The following is a 16,342-nucleotide window of genomic DNA, read 5'->3' on the forward strand; positions in this document are numbered from 1 at the left end:
CGTAGAGGTGTGGCTCTTCTATATGGTCAACTTCGTTGGAATTATGATTTGCACGTGGTTTCAATTTATTCATTAGTTAAATAGTGCTTCTTTTTATTGATAAATATTATGGATAATTATGAGAAAGTTTTTTCGTCTTTACAGTGTATCCTTATTGATTATCTCCACCAATTCCATATTAGATAGCATGGTCTGGTGTGTTCCTTCTATGATTTTCAAGATGAAAGACGATTGGGTAAAATCACTCAATCCGTAATCCTCTTCAATATCGGTGATCATTCCTGAACGTACCAGTACTAATGGTGACTCCAGCTTATCTTTAACCTCCGTACTCATATTCATGGCGGCTTTTAACCGGAAGAACAAAATACGCATCATCTTCCGCGTATATTCTTCCGTAAATGTGTTGTTTTCGCGTCCTAAGTCGATCATTTTTGTAACTCGATCTTCGTACGTAGCTTCGTTCATGATTGACTTGATAATATCTGTGGAGACCGAAGGCAAAGCGAACGACAGCACGAGAGTAAGAATAGCCATCTGCAAGTGTTCATCATCGAAGCCAGAAAGATGATGGCTGGCAAACCGCTGGAGGTATAAGGGCGAACCATCGATAAGCATAAGCTTTCCTTTAAGTGATCGCCCTTCAAGTCGCTTCACAACGTCCAGGGCCAGAAGTGCCCCAAAGGAATATCCAATGACCAAAAACTGTTCCGCCTTGGCGAATACCGTCTCGAACATCTCGTCGAACACGCTATCAACGATGCCCTGAATGGTGTGCTCATCGGTAGCCTTAGCGAAGGTCTGTAGCACGAATGTAGGTGCGTCAATTTCAGAGGCGATCTTCGTCCAGGCCGGACTACAGACACTCTCAATACCCGGTATGAAGAGCACGGCCCGATCGTACTCGAGATCGTTGCATTTAGAAGGCAATCGCAGTACGGTATGATGGCTAGCGGCCTCATCACCGAAGCTGGCCAACAAATCCTCGAGTTGCAACTGTTGTGTAGGGGCCTCAGCAGTCTCGGTCTCAGCTTTGGCATCAGCAAGCTTCTGTAGTTTGGAGAAGGTGAGTGTGCGAAGATCCTGAGGCGTAAGAATGATATCAAAGTCACGTTCCAGAACTTGTCGAATTTCGACGGCCATCAACGAATCCATGCCGATGTCGGCAAGAGTGCTCTCGACGGAAACGGACTTCATGTCGCGAATGTTCATGATGTTCATGACGGCTTCGACGATGTTTTTAGCACCACCACTTGAGCTGCGTTTCTCGGCAACGACCATACTGGCTACGATCGGATCGTCGGTCGATAAGAGGTGATCGAGCACCTGGATGCAGGATGACAGGCGCTGCTGCAGCGTTCCGCCTATTTCCATATCGATTTTATCCTCCTGCATGTCGGCTACGATACCGACCTCGCCGATCGCGCCCCATTGGATGGCTTTTCCTGGCAGACCCTGCGCAACACGATGCTCAACGATGCGCTCCATGATGGAGTTGGCCATGCCGTAGTTGGATTGTCCCGCATTTCCACGACCACACGACACGCTGGAGAACACGACAAAGTGTTTCAACATGGGACACAGCTCTCTACTGATCAGATCGAGATGATGTGTAGCGGTCGCCTTAGGGGCAAGGCATTCGGAGAACTTGTCCACGGACTGATTCTCGATGATAGCGTCTCGCAGCTGCACGGCAAGATTGAAGATTCCAGCGATGGGTCCCATTTGAATAGCTTGCTGGAGCAGTTGACGGCATCCTTTTTCGGTGGAAATGTCCTCCGTAGAGATGCGCACTTGAACTCCGTACGACTGCCATAAGCTGGAATGTTCAGAAGAAAAATGTGAGAGAAGGTTACAGAAGGAAATCGTTATCCTGGAACTTGTTGCCACTTACTTGACACGATACTGTTGATAGGGTTTGGTGATTCCTCTGCTTGAGCTAAGCAACAGTTTTCGGCAGCCACGGATGATAAGCCAATCGGCCAACTCGAGTCCAAAACCCCCAAGACCTCCGGCAATGACGAAACTCTGTTCAGGATTGCAGTATAATCGAGGGAGATAGGAGAGCGGTACGGACACGATATCGTCTTCGTTGTCCCGGATCTTTAGAACAACTTTACCAATGTGCTTAGCAGTTGCTAGGTAACGGAAAGCTTGCTCGATTTCATGGGCCTTGAAGACGGTTGTGGGAAGTGGCTTGACAATGCCTTTAGCTAGGTCTTTAACCATTAATTTATGCACGGCTTGCATAAGCTCTCGTTTTTCTGTGAACATCAAATCGACAAGCACGGCAGTGAACGTAATTCCCTTTTGGAAGAAGGACATTGCCATTTTGGAGTCCTTCATCATGTCGTACTTTCCTATCTCCAGGAAGTGTCCTCCTCTGGCCAGACAGCGAATGGAAGCTTGCAGTTTTTCCTCCGACAAGGAATTGAGTACGAAATCAACACCTCGTCCGTTGGTGCGTTCCTTGACGAGTGTCTCGAAGGTGATGTCTCTAGAGTTTCCAATGTTTTTAGGATTGAGGCCAGGGAAGTAGCTCAACAGGAAGTCCTTCTTTTCCTTGGTACTAACGGTGGTAAAAACCTCGAGGCCATAGGCTAAGCAAACCTGAATGGCAGCCAAACCGATGCCACCCGTGCCAGCATGAATAAGGATTGTGTTGCCCTTGCGAATCTGGGAGCAAATGAAGAACGCCGAGTACACTGTAGCGTATACCGTGGGAATGGTTGCAGCCTGCTCCAAGGTGCAATAATCGGGAACATCAAGAGTGAAGATTGAGTCTGATTCGATTATTGTTGCCATGGAGCCTGCGGATATGATTCCCATAACACGTTTCCCGGTAGTAGTAACGCCTGAATACTCAAATCCTAATACGCATTCTTGTTGCAATCTATCAACGTAGAACGTTTCAACCGACAGCCTTCCGGTAGCAATCATGACGTCTTTGAAATTCAGGGAACTATAGACAACCCGGACCAACGGAGCTACAGGTGGTTGCTCACTTAGTGGACCAACCATCCATGTAAAGGACGAAAGATCACCAGGTTTGACGCAATTAGCAAAGCAATGGTTGGTGGTAGGCTCGCAGATCGGCTGCTCGGATATCTTGAAGTGGCGATACGATCCCCACTGTCCGTTACGATAGACGTTGATCGCTAAGCCGAGGTCGATCTGGTCTTTGTAGAACGGATCGATAGGATCGAACGGGGGAGCGCTGCAGTCGTCGATGAAGAAACATGACACGTTCTGGCTGTTGGGTTCCTTTCGAATACAATTTACCAGTCCTATGATGCCAGAAGAAGGATCATGCTGGGTGTAGAGGATGATGGGTTTCGTTTTGAGTTCCTGTTTCAATTCCAATAGCCACGAGAGAGTAGGATCGCTGGAAGATACATTGATAACGTGCGCCTCGGCAGAGGTATTCATGGCGGACTTCTTCTGCTGAAGAAGCAGGAATGTCTCGCCTTCTACAGGGATGATACTGACGAGCTGCAGTCGTCGATGGATATCCTGGAGACGGTAGCCTGGAGCTTCACGGAGAAGAATAAATCCTTGATCGGAGAGGCAGTTGATTGCATCAGAAATGAACTCGTCGTCCGCGAAGAGGTTCTCGCAAATGAGGAGCAACACGTTCCGCTGCTTCATGAGTTTATCCTCCGAGATTGTGACGTTCGGTATCGGTTCAGGTTTAGTATTGGAGAGGAGCGTTAGGTGTGCTTTCACTAAGGGCAAATCTCCAATGGCTTCCCCAAATAGTGCAAGAATGGGATCTCTTTTCGCGGAGTGCATTTCCGTTACATTAAAGAATAATGCGGCCTGATTTTCGAGAATAGTCTGCACAATCATCGTTGCTGCTGTGTTCAATTGCATGCTGCTGTCGGGATAGTACGGCTGAAACTTGTAGCTTTCAAGCACAGGCACGCCCGGGGGCAATCTGCGAGCAATGGTACTTGCATTGAGGCCACGTATTTCAATCGCACCGCATTGCAGCAAATTCATACCGCTATCGAAGCTTACATTGTAGCTTGGAATTCCGGAACCAGCGGTTTGATCGGTGGCCTTATGTTGAATAGGGTCGATTTTGATGGATTCGATGCGCGTAGGAATGACCAGCGAACGAGAATCAACAGCAATAATAGCGACTTGTAAAATGCAATCCAGGAGCGCTGTCCAGTTATATTTCCACTCGATCTTCGCATACGAACCATCGCTGGCTGATTCAATGACAGATTTAAAGAACCCTGCATAGTGGTATCCTCGCAGGCGAAGTTCCTTGTAAAAGTCCTTGCATGGCAATATAATGGAATTTGTCTTTTTGTGTTCCATAGCCCGTGGGTGATAGTTAGTTAATGCCTGGATACGGCCCGTTACCACCAGAGCTGTACCTTCACGCACCTCAAAATTGCCCGTTACTTCGTTCAGATCGACCGTTAGTGTCACCTGCTGATCTCCGACAAGTGTCGTAGCTCGTAAAAATTCAATGTCGGAAAATTCGACCGGCATCTCCTCCGGAATGATGCCCATTTTGCCGGAAAAGGAATCCCAAACAAAGAACAAGTAGCCGGTGGCCGGAATGAGGATTCTTCCGTCAATACAATGACCAGCGATGTAGTCCTGCTCTGTGAGCGAAATTACATACTCGGACGTGCTTTGATCCACCATGCGGGTCGTACGGAAGTTTGTGACATGCCAATCGGCAGAGTGATCCCACTCAAGGTACGGCGAAATCATGGAGGTACCAAGTGAAACGGGAAACTCGATCGAAGGATACAGTGACAGCAGATTTAGTTGATGGCCTCCTAGGAATGCTCTGTAATTGATACGTAAAGTGTTTTAAATAAACGATGTACATTAGTAAGAACTAGGCATACGTACCGGCCAAGGGTTTTAAGGAAGCTATTCACAATGTCTCTAGCAGCTGGGAACGCATCCTTTAGGGGATCCAAAACAATGGTATCATTTTGCAGCATTTCTAACAACGATTTGCACGCTGTTGGATCAAACATCTCGAATGACTGTAGCTGGCAAGGGTTGGTCCATTTCTCCGTTGCCGCACGTAGTCGCAATGGTTTTAGCACCTTTGTCAGCTTAGTGCCGAGTTGTTTGTTTGACGAAATGGCGCTGTAGTTGTAGGTGTTTTCTTTCCGATGCGCCTTAATGATGTATCCTTGTGCGTAGGCCACTCGAAGGGCATCATGCAACGATAGTACTCCATCAAAGTAGGCACACGCAATTTGACCAACAGAATATCCAGCGCAGCGGTCAATAATAAGACCTGTCTTTTGCATCATTCGATAGATGCCCACGTGGGCGATGAACGTCCACAAGATATGCTGAACTGGATCATCCGTTTGTTTGGTGGGATCGAATGCATCGAAGCCACATTCCTTTATGGCCTGCAAGCACTCCTTTGTGCTGAGGGTGAACTCGGGAAATTGAGAGAATGCCTCGACTGCAACCTGCCAATTGGCTCCCAACTGCCCAAGAACAAGCGTAATGGGAGGAACGTTGTACTTCTTCGGAATAGTCATCGAAGAAGCCTTGAAAAGCTGCTCAGCAGTTCCATCTTTGTGACCTCCAAAAATAGCGTATCCTTTAGTGATCATTTTGGGTGTATCCTTTCGTTGGATGTTATGCAGCAGTGCGTAATGTTCCGCGTCGTAGCTCTTGCCAGTAAGGCTTTCCAGAAAATTGTCTACTGCAGCCACCGTTCGGCCACCCCAAACGACTAACCGTGGCAGATTGTCCGTAGGAAAACCACCGTTGACCTTCTGCTTCCGGCAGTTGTGTAGCAATGCGTGGGCATTTGCGCCACCGAATCCAAACGAGTTTACCGCCACTAATGGCCCTCCGAGAGGAGTAGGATGATCAACAACTTTCAGCTTACCGTTCAACAGCGACGGAACGTCGGTTCGGGGTTCCGTGTAGTTAATGTTCGGTGGAATGAGACAGTTCTGCATTGCGATGATGCACTTGGTGACGGAGCAAATGCCTGCGGCGGCTTCCGAGTGTCCGATGTTTGATTTAACTGACCCGACGAGCAAAGGTTCGGTTCTATCTGGGCAAAACACCTTCTCGATGGCGTCACATTCCTCCGGATCCCCTACGACGGTTCCGGTGCTATGCGCCTCCACATAACTGATGTCCTTCGGGTCATAAGGCACCTCAGCGTAGAGTTCATCCAACAGTTGTTTCTGAATCTTGTTCGACGGGAATGTAATGCCCTCGAGTTTGTACCCATCGCAGTTCGTTTTGGTGTTGACAACGTGCGCGTAGATACGCTTCGCATCCTTGGCCTTCTGAAGCAGGATCACTGCGTTTGCTTCCGAACGAGAATATCCGGATGCGTTCTTATCAAACGGTCTGCAAAATCCATCTGCTGCCAGTACTCCGAGCAGCGCGAACTGCAGGGTGATGTACGGATGCAGCGTCAGATTGGTACCGGCAACAATGGCGGCATCACATTGCCCACTTCGAATAGCTTTGCAAGCCCAATCGAGCGCATACATCGAGCTACTGCACGCCGTATCCACCGCCATGGTAGGCCCTCTCAAATCTAGCGCATAAGCTATCTTAGTGGCCAGCATACTCCGCACAGATCTGAAACAGGGAAATGGATGTCAGTTTTGCACAACGCAACCGAATGGTTTGCTACTCACCCCAAGATGGACCGATTGTAAGGTGACTTTGTCTTCTTGTACGTCCAGTAGATCTCCGTCTCGGCAATTGACACTCCAACGAACACCCCCGTGCGGGAGCCTCTGATGTCATCCGGATGCAGCCCAGCGTCTATGACGGCTTCGTAGCAATGCTGCAGCAGCAATCGCTGTTGTGGGTCCATAGTGTGCGTCTCTTGAAAACCGCAATCGAAGAACTCGGCATCGAATTTGCCCAGATTGTTCAACTTTCCGAGACGCTTCGGAATGCCCGCGTACAGATGTCTCCATCGGTCTTCCTTGTCGTCGACCAAATCTACCTGAAATAGTAAAAAACGAACACATAGCACACATTTAATGCATTTAAAAACTACACCACACCGGAAAGCTCGCACAGCTCTACCTTGTTGTAAAGATTTTCGGCAAAATGCCCCACACTATCTGACCGCGGGTACTTCCCAGCAATGCCACTAATTACAATCGAATTACCGGCTGTGATCGGAGTAGCCGTTGCGACGGACGTTGATGGCTTGCTTGGATGCATGGTTGCGGAAACGGGCGTTGAGACTGGGATGAAATGCACGAACGTAAATCAAAGAATGCACTGCTACACCGTGACGGGCTACTGCTTGGTTTTATATTCAGATTTATTGGAAGACTGCACCGTGCTCTGGTTCCATGGCGCGCTGCCGGTAATTGTGCAAATTTTGTGTATTAATATGCAATAAACAGCATTGGCGAGAAATAGGCCAGTGAATAGTTGCAGGTCAATGGGCAGTGCCAGCCCGTCTGAAGGGTGTAACCATTCGGTTTCACCTTGAGATGAGTAATCAAGCACAGTTATTTGTCGCATATTGCTTTTTTTTGTTTAATTTCAAACATCTCTACGACGCAACCTACGATGACCTATTGAACTGTTGTGTTCGTTGGTGGAAAATTAATGAAAATTGTTTTCCTTTGCTCCTTTTTTCATTGCAAACAATCGGAATCAGACTTAACTTTTACGGAACCACTGCACCAATTTGCTCCACCGGTACACCGGTGCATCTAGCCTTGAAAAACGTAATGCATGCAAATGATAACCGACAAAGCGACCTCATAGGTGTTCCACATTAATTCGGTTCGATGCGTTCCGAGGGTAGTATAAATAATGCGGTGCCATAATCATGAGCCCCGGGGGCGCAGTTTCGGGAACAATTTGCTGCAGCAGTTTGTAGCTGGTGTCGTCTCTTGGCGTGCAGAATCGCTAGCGAAACTGCTGCCAAAGATCAGGTGTGTACTTGCGAAGATCCGTTGTGCCAGTGCCAGTGCAAAAGTACGTCATGAATCGTCGTACCGTCGCAGAAGACCACTGTGAGGTATGGTTGCTCGGTGCTCCTGGTTGATTTGTTTGCGCGATTGTGATTTCAAATCTCGGTCTAAAGTGCGTGCCGCTAATCAGAGCTCCAGCAGCTCAACAGCCGCGATTAGCTCAGTGAGTGTGGTGAGATGGATATCAACCAATTGAAGATGATCAGTGTTGATTGAGATGCGCGCACGGAAATGGAAAGGAATAGATGGCAGTAGGAATAGACGATCGTGCGATAGCACGGTTGACGATAGAGCAGCAGTTGGCTAGTAACGGCCGGTAGTAACGCAGGATAACGCTTACCCGATGGCGATCGCGAGAGAATCGCGGGGCCACTGGGCTTCGAAGACCGAATTTCTGCTATCGTGCATGGGCTACGCGATCGGGTTGGGAAATGTGTGGCGGTTTCCTTACTTGTGCTACAGGAATGGTGGTGGCGCGTTTTTGGTGCCATACCTGCTGATGCTAGTGTTATGCGGTATCCCGCTGTTCTTCATGGAGGTGTGCCTCGGCCAGTTCAGTGGTACTGGGTGCATTACGGTGTTCAAGATCGTACCACTGTTCAAAGGAGCCGGTGTTGCGATCGTTGTGATCAACTTCATCTGCACCGCGTACTACAACGCGATCATTTCGTACCCGATCTTGTTCTTGTGGCGTTCGATGCAGTCCAATCTGCCGTGGGAAACGTGCGACAATCCTTGGAATACGGCCAGGTGTTTGGAGTTGCGTGGTGGTCATCAGGTAGACCTGTTTCTCAACAACAGCCAGTTGACGGTGGCTGAACGCTACCGAACTCCAGCGGATGAGTTTTTCCAGTGAGCCTCGATTACAAACTAAAGTCGTGTCCTTCAGATGGTTCAAGGATGTCTACATCTCTCCCGCATCTCCTTGCAGTAATGAGATCCTTCAGCTATCGGACGGCATCGATCACCTGGACGGGATCGTTTGGCCACTGCTCGTTTGCGACGTGATCGCGTGGATTGTGATATTCTGCTGCATTGCAAAGGGTGTCCAGTCCGTCGGGAAGGTGGTGTACTTTACGGCCACGTTCCCGTTCGCCATCCTTGCGGTTCTGCTCGTGCGTGGTGTCACGCTTCCCGGTGCGATGGATGGCATTCGGTTCTACATTATGCCTCAGTGGGATCAGTTGTGGAACCTGCGCGTGTGGGCTGACGCAGCTGTACAGATCTTCTTCTCACTTGGTCCCGGCTGGGGTGGTATCGTAAATATGGCCAGCTACAATCGGTTCAAGAACAACACCAAACTCGACTCGATCCTCATCCCGATCGTGAACTGTGGAACGAGCATTCTGGCCGGGTTCGTGGTGTTTTCTGTGCTTGGATATTTTTCACGTAAGCTTACAACCAGCAAGGACTACCATGGGGATGTGTTTATAGCGTTCTTTTTTTTTTGCTGCAGATCAAACAGGTCTTCCAGTAGCAACGGCAGCTACCGGAGGGCCAGGACTGGCGTTCGTGACGTATCCGGAAGCGATCAGTATGCTTCCGCTTGCACCAATGTGGGCGTGTTTGTTTTTCAGCATGCTTTTTCTGCTGGGTGTTGATAGTATGGTAAGTATAGTATCCATCTAACAGCTCTGACTGGCTTAAGGTCCCTGCGTGTGCTACATGTGTCTTCCAGTTCGTGCAAATCGAAGCCATCGTCTCGTCGGTGGTGGATGTTTTTCCCGTTCTGCGAACGAAGAAACTGCTCATTACCGCTGGAACGTGCTTTCTGCTGTTTCTGCTGTCACTGCCTTGCGTGAGTCGGGTAAGCGTAGAATACGTTAATGTGATGTCAACCTAATGCTGGTTCACATTCGATATTATACAACTGCAATGGGCCGGGCGGTGGACCGGTTTTTTTTTTCTCTACTTCCGACAGGGCGGCATGTACGTGGTGCAGCTGTTGGACTGGTATTCGGCGTCGATTTCGGTGATACTGGTTTGCATCGTTGAGGTCATTGCCGTCGGTTGGATTTACGGGTGTGACAACTTCGTGCGTGACGTGCAGTTTATGATCGATCGTAAAGTCGAGCGGTTTTGGATAATAGCATGGAAATTTATAACACCTATCGTGTTGATTGTAAGCATCGCTTTCGTATGCATGAATTGCTATGTGATTTTTTTTTCACTTTTGGCTCACATTTTATTTAGTTTATTTTTATCACCACGATCGCGTACAACACTGAGGTATCGTATAACGGCCAGAAGTATCCTCGATGGGCAATAGCAGTCGGTTGGGCGAGCTGTTTATCATCGATGCTGTGTATTCCGGCGTTCATTATCTATAAGCTAGCATGCTCGGAGGGATCCTTTAAAAAGGTAGTACAACACATTTGCTACAGGTCAAATTCTCTTCATTTAAGCTTTAATTCGTGATTTCAGCGCTTGACGGAGCAATTAAAACCACAAGACTGGGGTCCTGCCGATGCCAACCAACGCGCAATGTGGAGAGACCATGTGGAATGTCACCGGAAAGGCGTTAGCATAGAAGAGTGTAGTACGAAATAAAGAACCACCGGTTAGACCGAAACAACGACGGGCTTCGTTTTCGTGACGTGTACGGCTCCCGGATTGGCGGCCACATTGACTCCTCCACCGACCTCCACCTGTACAGGCTTCTCCGTCGTTACCGGAACTGGAGCAGGGACAGGAACAGGAGCAGGAGCTGGAGCGGGAACTGGAACGGGATGTACGAGCACCGGTGGAACAACGTGATGCACCAGCGGACTAACGACGGGCACATAAACCGGAACCGTGTGGAAGACCTTCTGCACATGCACTTCCGGAACTCGCACGTACTCTCGCACCGCCACTGGACGCTGGTGGTGGTGATGGTGATGGTGCCAGGAGTGATGTCGACCCCAAGAATGCTTGTGGAAGAATGGACTCGGACTGGCACTGACGATGGCCAACAGAACGAACGCCACAACGACCGTAAGGTGCTATTTGGGAAGGATGTGAAAAGGACAGCTCCTGAAGTAAACGTCCAACGGATGCACCCAAAGCAGAGCACTACCAACGACCACTTACCTTCATGGTTGTTCTGCTGAGACGTGCGTGTTTGACGAATTGATGCTCTCGACAGAGGGTGTTTGGGAATTTATAGCGTTCGGTTTAGGGCGAGTACCCGGAAACTGGTTTCCCGCACGCTGTTCAACATAATATCACAACCATGTTTAGTTTCGGATTCTTATCGCCGCGATCCGGAACCGAATTCCGAACAATGACATCTGCTCCGTTGCGGAACAGATGGGCATTTCTTTCTTCGAGAGCACAATAAATCGACACCGGGCGATGTGCGAGTGAGGGAGGCCGAATCTTTCTATTTGAATTCCAACATTGTCCACTATCGACAGGGGGTTTGGTTTTGACAATTTTGTATCCACTCTCAGCACTGGGAATGTTTCAGCAGCGCTTAGTCAGAGCCTGGCGCAGCGCTCAGGTTCAACTGCTGCTGAGAGAACGCATGTCCTGGCAATGGCGCCTCATGGATCGCACCTCGGTTAGCGGCCAAATAACGAGCCTCCTTTTGGTAGATCAACGCCGGTGCGCTATACGCAAGTGGAGCTGCTCCATAATAGTACGGGGCAGCAGCGTATGCAAGTGGCGCATGTGCGTACGCGAACGCTGGAGCTGACGCGATCAGCTTGGCTTCAGAGTCTGCATTTTGCACGATCGTTGTATGAGGGGCTGCCAGGGCTAGTGGGGCTCCGTACAGGATCGGGGCGAGTCCGGCGTCGGCGACCACGGCCAGAACCATCATGACTACAGCTGCGATGCACTAGAAGAGGAAAGAAACGTTACGGTTTGGCTTGTGGTCCTTTAAGAAAGCTCAAATATCACTCATTACCTTCATGATTGCTAGCGGGAGTGTTTTAAAATTGATCGAAGAGGATCGTTTAATCGAACGTTCTGATGAGATCTACTGAAGTTGCGAAGCATTCGCTCCCTATTTATACCAGGACTAGCGCATTGCAAAACCGTTGCAGAAAAAAAAATACCATCTGCAAACGCATTCTCTCACAGCATCTGATAAAAGCGGTTCAGAAAAGGGAAGAATGCAACGAGAAACCTAGAGTCAAAACCTTTCACATACTGTAGTAAGAAAGAGAGCGAGCAAGAAGCGAATCTTAACGCAACTAGATCAGGTACCAAGGATGGTAAAATACTTGTTTCCTTCGATGCGTAGATGTTCACAGGCACCATGTGATCGTTCGATCTGCTCGTTGTCTGCCCAACAATGCATCCAGAGCGTGGGTCAGTGCACTTGGTAGCGTTACAGCGGCGTATCATGGTGGTGGAACTGGTTATGAACGCTTTTTTATTGTCCCATTTAATCACTCCCAGTATTGCAAGGGAAATTATGAACTGGATTGTATGAAGTACTTGTCATATACATGGTTTCTGTCTTTTGCGAAAGAGGTTTTTTTTTTGTTAACTTCAAGAGTATAAATATCGTTGCTTCGTGGAAACAGAGATCAGTACTCAATTGTATTCTCGTTCAAGAACATATTCCCAGTTAAGTACATCTTACCAAACGCAATCATGAAGGTACTTGGGAAGGCATTTTAGTCATTGAGAAATTGATTAAAAAGCAGGGAATTTTATCTAACAATCTTCTGATCATTCTCTCACCGCCAGTGCATCGCAGCTGTAGTCATGATGGTTCTGGCCGTGGTCGCCGACGCCGGACTCGCCCCGATCCTGTACGGAGCCCCACTAGCCCTGGCAGCCCCTCATACAACGATCGTGCAAAATGCAGACTCTGAAGCCAAGCTGATCGCGTCAGCTCCAGCGTTCGCGTACGCACATGCGCCACTTGCATACGCTGCTGCCCCGTACTATTATGGAGCAGCTCCACTTGCGTATAGCGCACCGGCGTTGATCTACCAAAAGGAGGCTCGTTATTTGGCCGCTAACCGAGGTGCGATCCATGAGGCGCCATTGCCAGGACATGCGTTCTCTCAGCAGCAGTTGAACCTGAGCGCTGCGCCAGGCTCTGACTAAGCGCTGCTGAAACATTCCCAGTGCTGAGAGTGGATACAAAATTGTCAAAACCAAACCCCCTGTCGATAGTGGACAATGTTGGAATTCAAATAGAAAGATTCGGCCTCCCTCACTCGCATATCGCCCGGTGTCGATTTATTCCACTCTTGAAGAAAGAAATGCCCATCTGTTCCGCAACGGAGCAGATGTCATTGTTCGGAATTCGGTTCCGGATCGTGGCGATAAGAATCCGAAACTAAACATGGTTGTGATATTATGATGTACAGCGTGCGGGAAACCAGTTTCCGTGTACTCGCCCTAAACCGAATGCTATAAATTCCCAAACACCCTCTGTCGAGAGCATCAATTCGTCAAACACGCACGTCTCAGCAGAACAACCATGAAGGTAAGTGGTCGTTGGTAGTGCTCTGCTTTGGGTGCATCCGTTGGACGTTTACTTCAGGAGCTGTCCTTTTCACATTCTTCCCAAATAGTACCTTACGGTCGTTGTGGCGTTCGTTCTGTTGGCCATCGTCAGTGCCAGTCCGAGTCCATTCTTCCACAAGCATTCTTGGGGTCGACATCACTCCTGGCACCATCACCATCACCACCACCAGCGTCCAGTGGCGGTGCGAGAGTACGTGCGAGTTCCGGAAGTGCATGTGCAGAAGGTCTTCCACACGGTTCCGGTTTATGTTCCCGTCGTTAGTCCGCTGGTGCATCACGTTGTTCCACCGGTGCTCGTACATCCCGTTCCAGTTCCCGCTCCAGTTCCGGCTCCTGTTCCTGTTCCTGTTTCGGTTCCGGTAACGACGGAGAAGCCTGTACAGGTGGAGGTCGGTGGAGGAGTCAATGTGGCCGCAAATCCGGGAGCCGTACACGTCACGAAAACGAAGCCCGTCGTTGTTTCGGTCTAACCGGTGGCTTTGAATTCATGTGAAATGGATGCTCGTATATAGCCTATGGCTTGGCATAATAAATACATCTTTAATCAAAGAAAATTGTACAAAAGCATTGTACAAGCTTTATGGGAACGCTACTATATTTTAATGCAAGATCGCGTCAACAATGTGTGAGATTAATCGTGTAGGCCTTTTAGGACGTTCTTCAGTGTTTCTCGATGGTAAATTTCTCACTGTTGGACAATTGTTTGAACAAAGAAACAAACAAAGAAAGCATCAGTATCGGAAATCTGATTTAAAATCAATTCGATCAGAAATCGAAAGTTGCGTTAGAATTTGTTTTAACCTTTTGATTTTCGATGAAGCACATACCACACCGCAGTGAAATCGATCAATTAAGCTTGTTGGTTTAGTTTGAGAGTAAAAATTTTGCAGCTTTATTTCAGTTTCCTGTTTGCCAATGAAGCATCCGCGGCTCGTGGGTCAAAAATTAAAAAAAAAACGCACACGATCACTCGTGACCACATTTACTGAGTTCCAGGTGCAGGTTGCACATTGAACGACTGCTGGTTGACGGTATGTCCGGCCAGTGGTGCATCATGGACGGCACCAGGTGTGGCAGCAACATAACGAGCTTCCGGCTTTCCAACAACGGCAACAGCTGGCTGAGCAACGGCCACTGATTCCACGGGAGCAACGGCAGCAACAGCCGGTGCGGCATCAACCACTTCCGAGTCCGACGAGTACACAGTCGGAGCGGAGTAGGCAACTGGTGTCGCTACGGTCTCGTATTGAGCCACTGGAGCAGCGGCAGAGTAAGTGACCGGAACCGGAGCGGCATACGAGACGGTGCGAGACGAGTAGGAGACAGCCGGTGCGGCGTAGGATACGGCAGGAGCAGCATAGCTAGTGGCCACAGCAGGAGCAGCAGCATAGCTGACGTACTTCGGGGCGACGTTCTGCTGGACAACGGTCTTCTCTGGAACCGTGTATGCAGTGACAACTGGGGCCGAGTACTCGATCGGAGCTGAAACGTATTTGGGGGCGACGTTCTGCTGCACGACGGTCGTTTCCGGTATCGAGTAGGTGGACACGGACGGTGTGGCGTAGGCTACGGCAGGCGCAGAGATGTACTTCTGCTGGACGACCGCTGGAACGGAGTAGGTGGTGACTGCTGGGGCGGCATTATAGGCGACGTTCGATGTGACATATTTCGGCACCACGCTCTGCTGGACAACGGTCGTATCGGGGGCGGAGTACACCACCGGAACCGGAAGTACGCCGCACTCGGCGACGACGGCCAAAGCCACCATGACTACTGCTGCGATGCACTGCATTTCGAAAGAGAGAGAGAGAGAGAGAGAGAGAGAGAGAGAGAGACCGAGAAAAAGCGGAATTAGTTATTAGAACCACGCGGAAAACCCCCAAAACCGCGACGTACCTTCATGATTGCTGGGATTGTGGAGCTTGCGAGCTGGGCGAAGATCGATTGAACTGTGATCGGTCTGTGGATGGGTGATCGGTTTATATACGCGTGCCCACGGTTCGGTACTTTCGTACAACCCGAAAATACCTCCCTTTGCCCAAAACAGGCTTACTCCATAAACACAAAGGTTAACAGTGTCTTAAAAGATCATTTTTTATTAGATGGCTTGATTGTGGTGGGCTTCAGCGCGCAAGAAGCAGCAAAACGCTCGATGAAGAACGACCGCAGAGAACGGAACGAAAATAACGATCATACATGCGCCTAAGAGGTGACAATCCGGGCCGGGATTAGCAGACAAAAGCCGAAAATGAGCTCAAGCGTGTGTGTTGCGTTCGGGGGGCGGATCGAATGACATTTAAAGCACGTATTTGGCAACTGGAGCGGACGAAAGATACTTGTTGTATCCCAGTCCGTATCCGCCGTAGCTCAACAGACTGTCATCGACGACTTTGGAGGCGACAACCGGGGCGACGAGCTTGTTATATCCTAGACCGTAGCCATGCGAAAGGACCGGAGCGACGAGCTTGTTGTATCCCAGGCCATAGCTGTTATCAACGACCTTAGTGGCCACAACAGGAGCGACGAGCTTGTTGTATCCCAGTCCGTAGCTGTTATCGACGACCTTCGTGGCCAGCACCGGAGCAACCGATGGGTATTCGACCACTTTCTTCACTGCAGGATAGGAACCATACCACGAGGGATAGGAGTACTTGTCCACGACCGCTGGAAGATCGTACGACGAGCCAACGATCACCTTGGACAGTGGGAGTCCCGTGCCATATCCGGAGTACGAAAGGACATCATCGTACGGCAGGTAAGACGCCTCAGAGGCAGCGATGAAGGCAAGTGCCATGATTGCGACGAAGAACTGAAAAAGTGGAAGAAAACCGTTATGAAAAGCGATCGTCGTTTGCTTAAATGAACCGTGTACCTTCATTTTGATGATTTTTGGTGGA

At 49.3% G+C, this 16,342-nt stretch overlaps 8 protein-coding genes across 8 annotated transcripts; 3 read left to right on the top strand and 5 right to left on the bottom strand.

Moving 5' to 3' along the window:
• Positions 1-138: 138 nt before the first annotated feature.
• On the bottom strand, positions 139-7,203 carry LOC128725544 (fatty acid synthase-like). The gene is made up of 5 exons (XM_053819297.1): positions 7,063-7,203; positions 6,663-6,979; positions 4,879-6,603; positions 1,895-4,813; positions 139-1,819 (listed from the first exon to the last, which is right to left on the bottom strand). The coding sequence occupies exons 1-5, from the start codon at positions 7,201-7,203 to the stop codon at positions 139-141; spliced, it is 6,783 nt and encodes a 2,260-aa protein (XP_053675272.1).
• Positions 7,204-8,313: 1,110 nt separating this feature from the next.
• LOC128722647 (sodium- and chloride-dependent glycine transporter 1) lies at positions 8,314-10,606 on the top strand. The gene is made up of 7 exons (XM_053816322.1): positions 8,314-8,822; positions 8,902-9,359; positions 9,427-9,578; positions 9,649-9,777; positions 9,892-10,092; positions 10,164-10,331; positions 10,395-10,606. The coding sequence occupies exons 1-7, from the start codon at positions 8,314-8,316 to the stop codon at positions 10,518-10,520; spliced, it is 1,743 nt and encodes a 580-aa protein (XP_053672297.1). The 3' UTR covers positions 10,521-10,606.
• LOC128723842 (forkhead box protein B2-like) lies at positions 10,532-11,048 on the bottom strand. The gene is made up of 3 exons (XM_053817609.1): positions 11,043-11,048; positions 10,741-10,954; positions 10,532-10,677 (listed from the first exon to the last, which is right to left on the bottom strand). The coding sequence occupies exons 1-3, from the start codon at positions 11,046-11,048 to the stop codon at positions 10,532-10,534; spliced, it is 366 nt and encodes a 121-aa protein (XP_053673584.1).
• A 352-nt stretch (positions 11,049-11,400) lies between these two features.
• LOC128723843 (adult cuticle protein 1-like) lies at positions 11,401-11,868 on the bottom strand. Its single transcript, XM_053817610.1, has 2 exons — positions 11,863-11,868; positions 11,401-11,793 (listed from the first exon to the last, which is right to left on the bottom strand). The coding sequence occupies exons 1-2, from the start codon at positions 11,866-11,868 to the stop codon at positions 11,428-11,430; spliced, it is 372 nt and encodes a 123-aa protein (XP_053673585.1). The 3' UTR covers positions 11,401-11,427.
• A 689-nt stretch (positions 11,869-12,557) lies between these two features.
• Positions 12,558-13,046, top strand: LOC128723845 (adult cuticle protein 1-like). Its single transcript, XM_053817611.1, has 2 exons — positions 12,558-12,563; positions 12,654-13,046. Exons 1-2 carry the CDS (start codon positions 12,558-12,560, stop codon positions 13,017-13,019), a joined length of 372 nt encoding a protein of 123 aa, XP_053673586.1. The 3' UTR covers positions 13,020-13,046.
• A 352-nt stretch (positions 13,047-13,398) lies between these two features.
• On the top strand, positions 13,399-13,915 carry LOC128723846 (forkhead box protein B2-like). Its single transcript, XM_053817612.1, has 3 exons — positions 13,399-13,404; positions 13,493-13,706; positions 13,770-13,915. Exons 1-3 carry the CDS (start codon positions 13,399-13,401, stop codon positions 13,913-13,915), a joined length of 366 nt encoding a protein of 121 aa, XP_053673587.1.
• A 512-nt stretch (positions 13,916-14,427) lies between these two features.
• On the bottom strand, positions 14,428-15,237 carry LOC128723381 (cuticle protein 16.5-like). The gene has a single exon (XM_053817114.1). The coding sequence runs from the start codon at positions 15,235-15,237 to the stop codon at positions 14,428-14,430; it is 810 nt and encodes a 269-aa protein (XP_053673089.1).
• A 504-nt stretch (positions 15,238-15,741) lies between these two features.
• LOC128723847 (uncharacterized) lies at positions 15,742-16,323 on the bottom strand. The gene is made up of 2 exons (XM_053817613.1): positions 16,318-16,323; positions 15,742-16,254 (listed from the first exon to the last, which is right to left on the bottom strand). The coding sequence occupies exons 1-2, from the start codon at positions 16,321-16,323 to the stop codon at positions 15,742-15,744; spliced, it is 519 nt and encodes a 172-aa protein (XP_053673588.1).
• Positions 16,324-16,342: the final 19 nt, after the last annotated feature.

This window comes from Anopheles nili, chromosome 3, assembly GCF_943737925.1.
Source record: "Anopheles nili chromosome 3, idAnoNiliSN_F5_01, whole genome shotgun sequence".
NCBI lineage: Eukaryota > Metazoa > Arthropoda > Insecta > Diptera > Culicidae > Anopheles > Anopheles nili.

Excerpts from the sequence above, each read along its gene's own strand:
- LOC128725544 (XM_053819297.1), bottom strand. The coding sequence starts at position 7,203 with ATGCATCCAAGCAAGCCATCAACGTCCGTCGCAACGGCTACTCCGATC. Across the intron at positions 6,980-7,062 it reads CCGAAAATCTTTACAACAAG|GTAGATTTGGTCGACGACAA; the intron begins GTAGAGCTGTGC and ends TTACTATTTCAG. Across the intron at positions 6,604-6,662 it reads TACAATCGGTCCATCTTGGG|ATCTGTGCGGAGTATGCTGG; the intron begins GTGAGTAGCAAA and ends TCCCTGTTTCAG.
- LOC128723381 (XM_053817114.1), bottom strand. The coding sequence starts at position 15,237 with ATGCAGTGCATCGCAGCAGTAGTCATGGTGGCTTTGGCCGTCGTCGCC.
- LOC128723842 (XM_053817609.1), bottom strand. Across the intron at positions 10,678-10,740 it reads GGTTTATGTGCCCGTCGTTA|CTCCTGCTCCTGTTCCTGTC; the intron begins GTCCGCTGGTGC and ends TTCCCGCTCCAG.
- LOC128722647 (XM_053816322.1), top strand. The coding sequence starts at position 8,314 with ATGGCGATCGCGAGAGAATCGCGGGGCCACTGGGCTTCGAAGACCGAA. Across the intron at positions 9,360-9,426 it reads TGTGCTTGGATATTTTTCAC|ATCAAACAGGTCTTCCAGTA; the intron begins GTAAGCTTACAA and ends TTTTTGCTGCAG. Across the intron at positions 10,332-10,394 it reads CGGAGGGATCCTTTAAAAAG|CGCTTGACGGAGCAATTAAA; the intron begins GTAGTACAACAC and ends TCGTGATTTCAG.
- LOC128723846 (XM_053817612.1), top strand. Across the intron at positions 13,707-13,769 it reads GGTTTATGTTCCCGTCGTTA|TTCCGGCTCCTGTTCCTGTT; the intron begins GTCCGCTGGTGC and ends TTCCCGCTCCAG.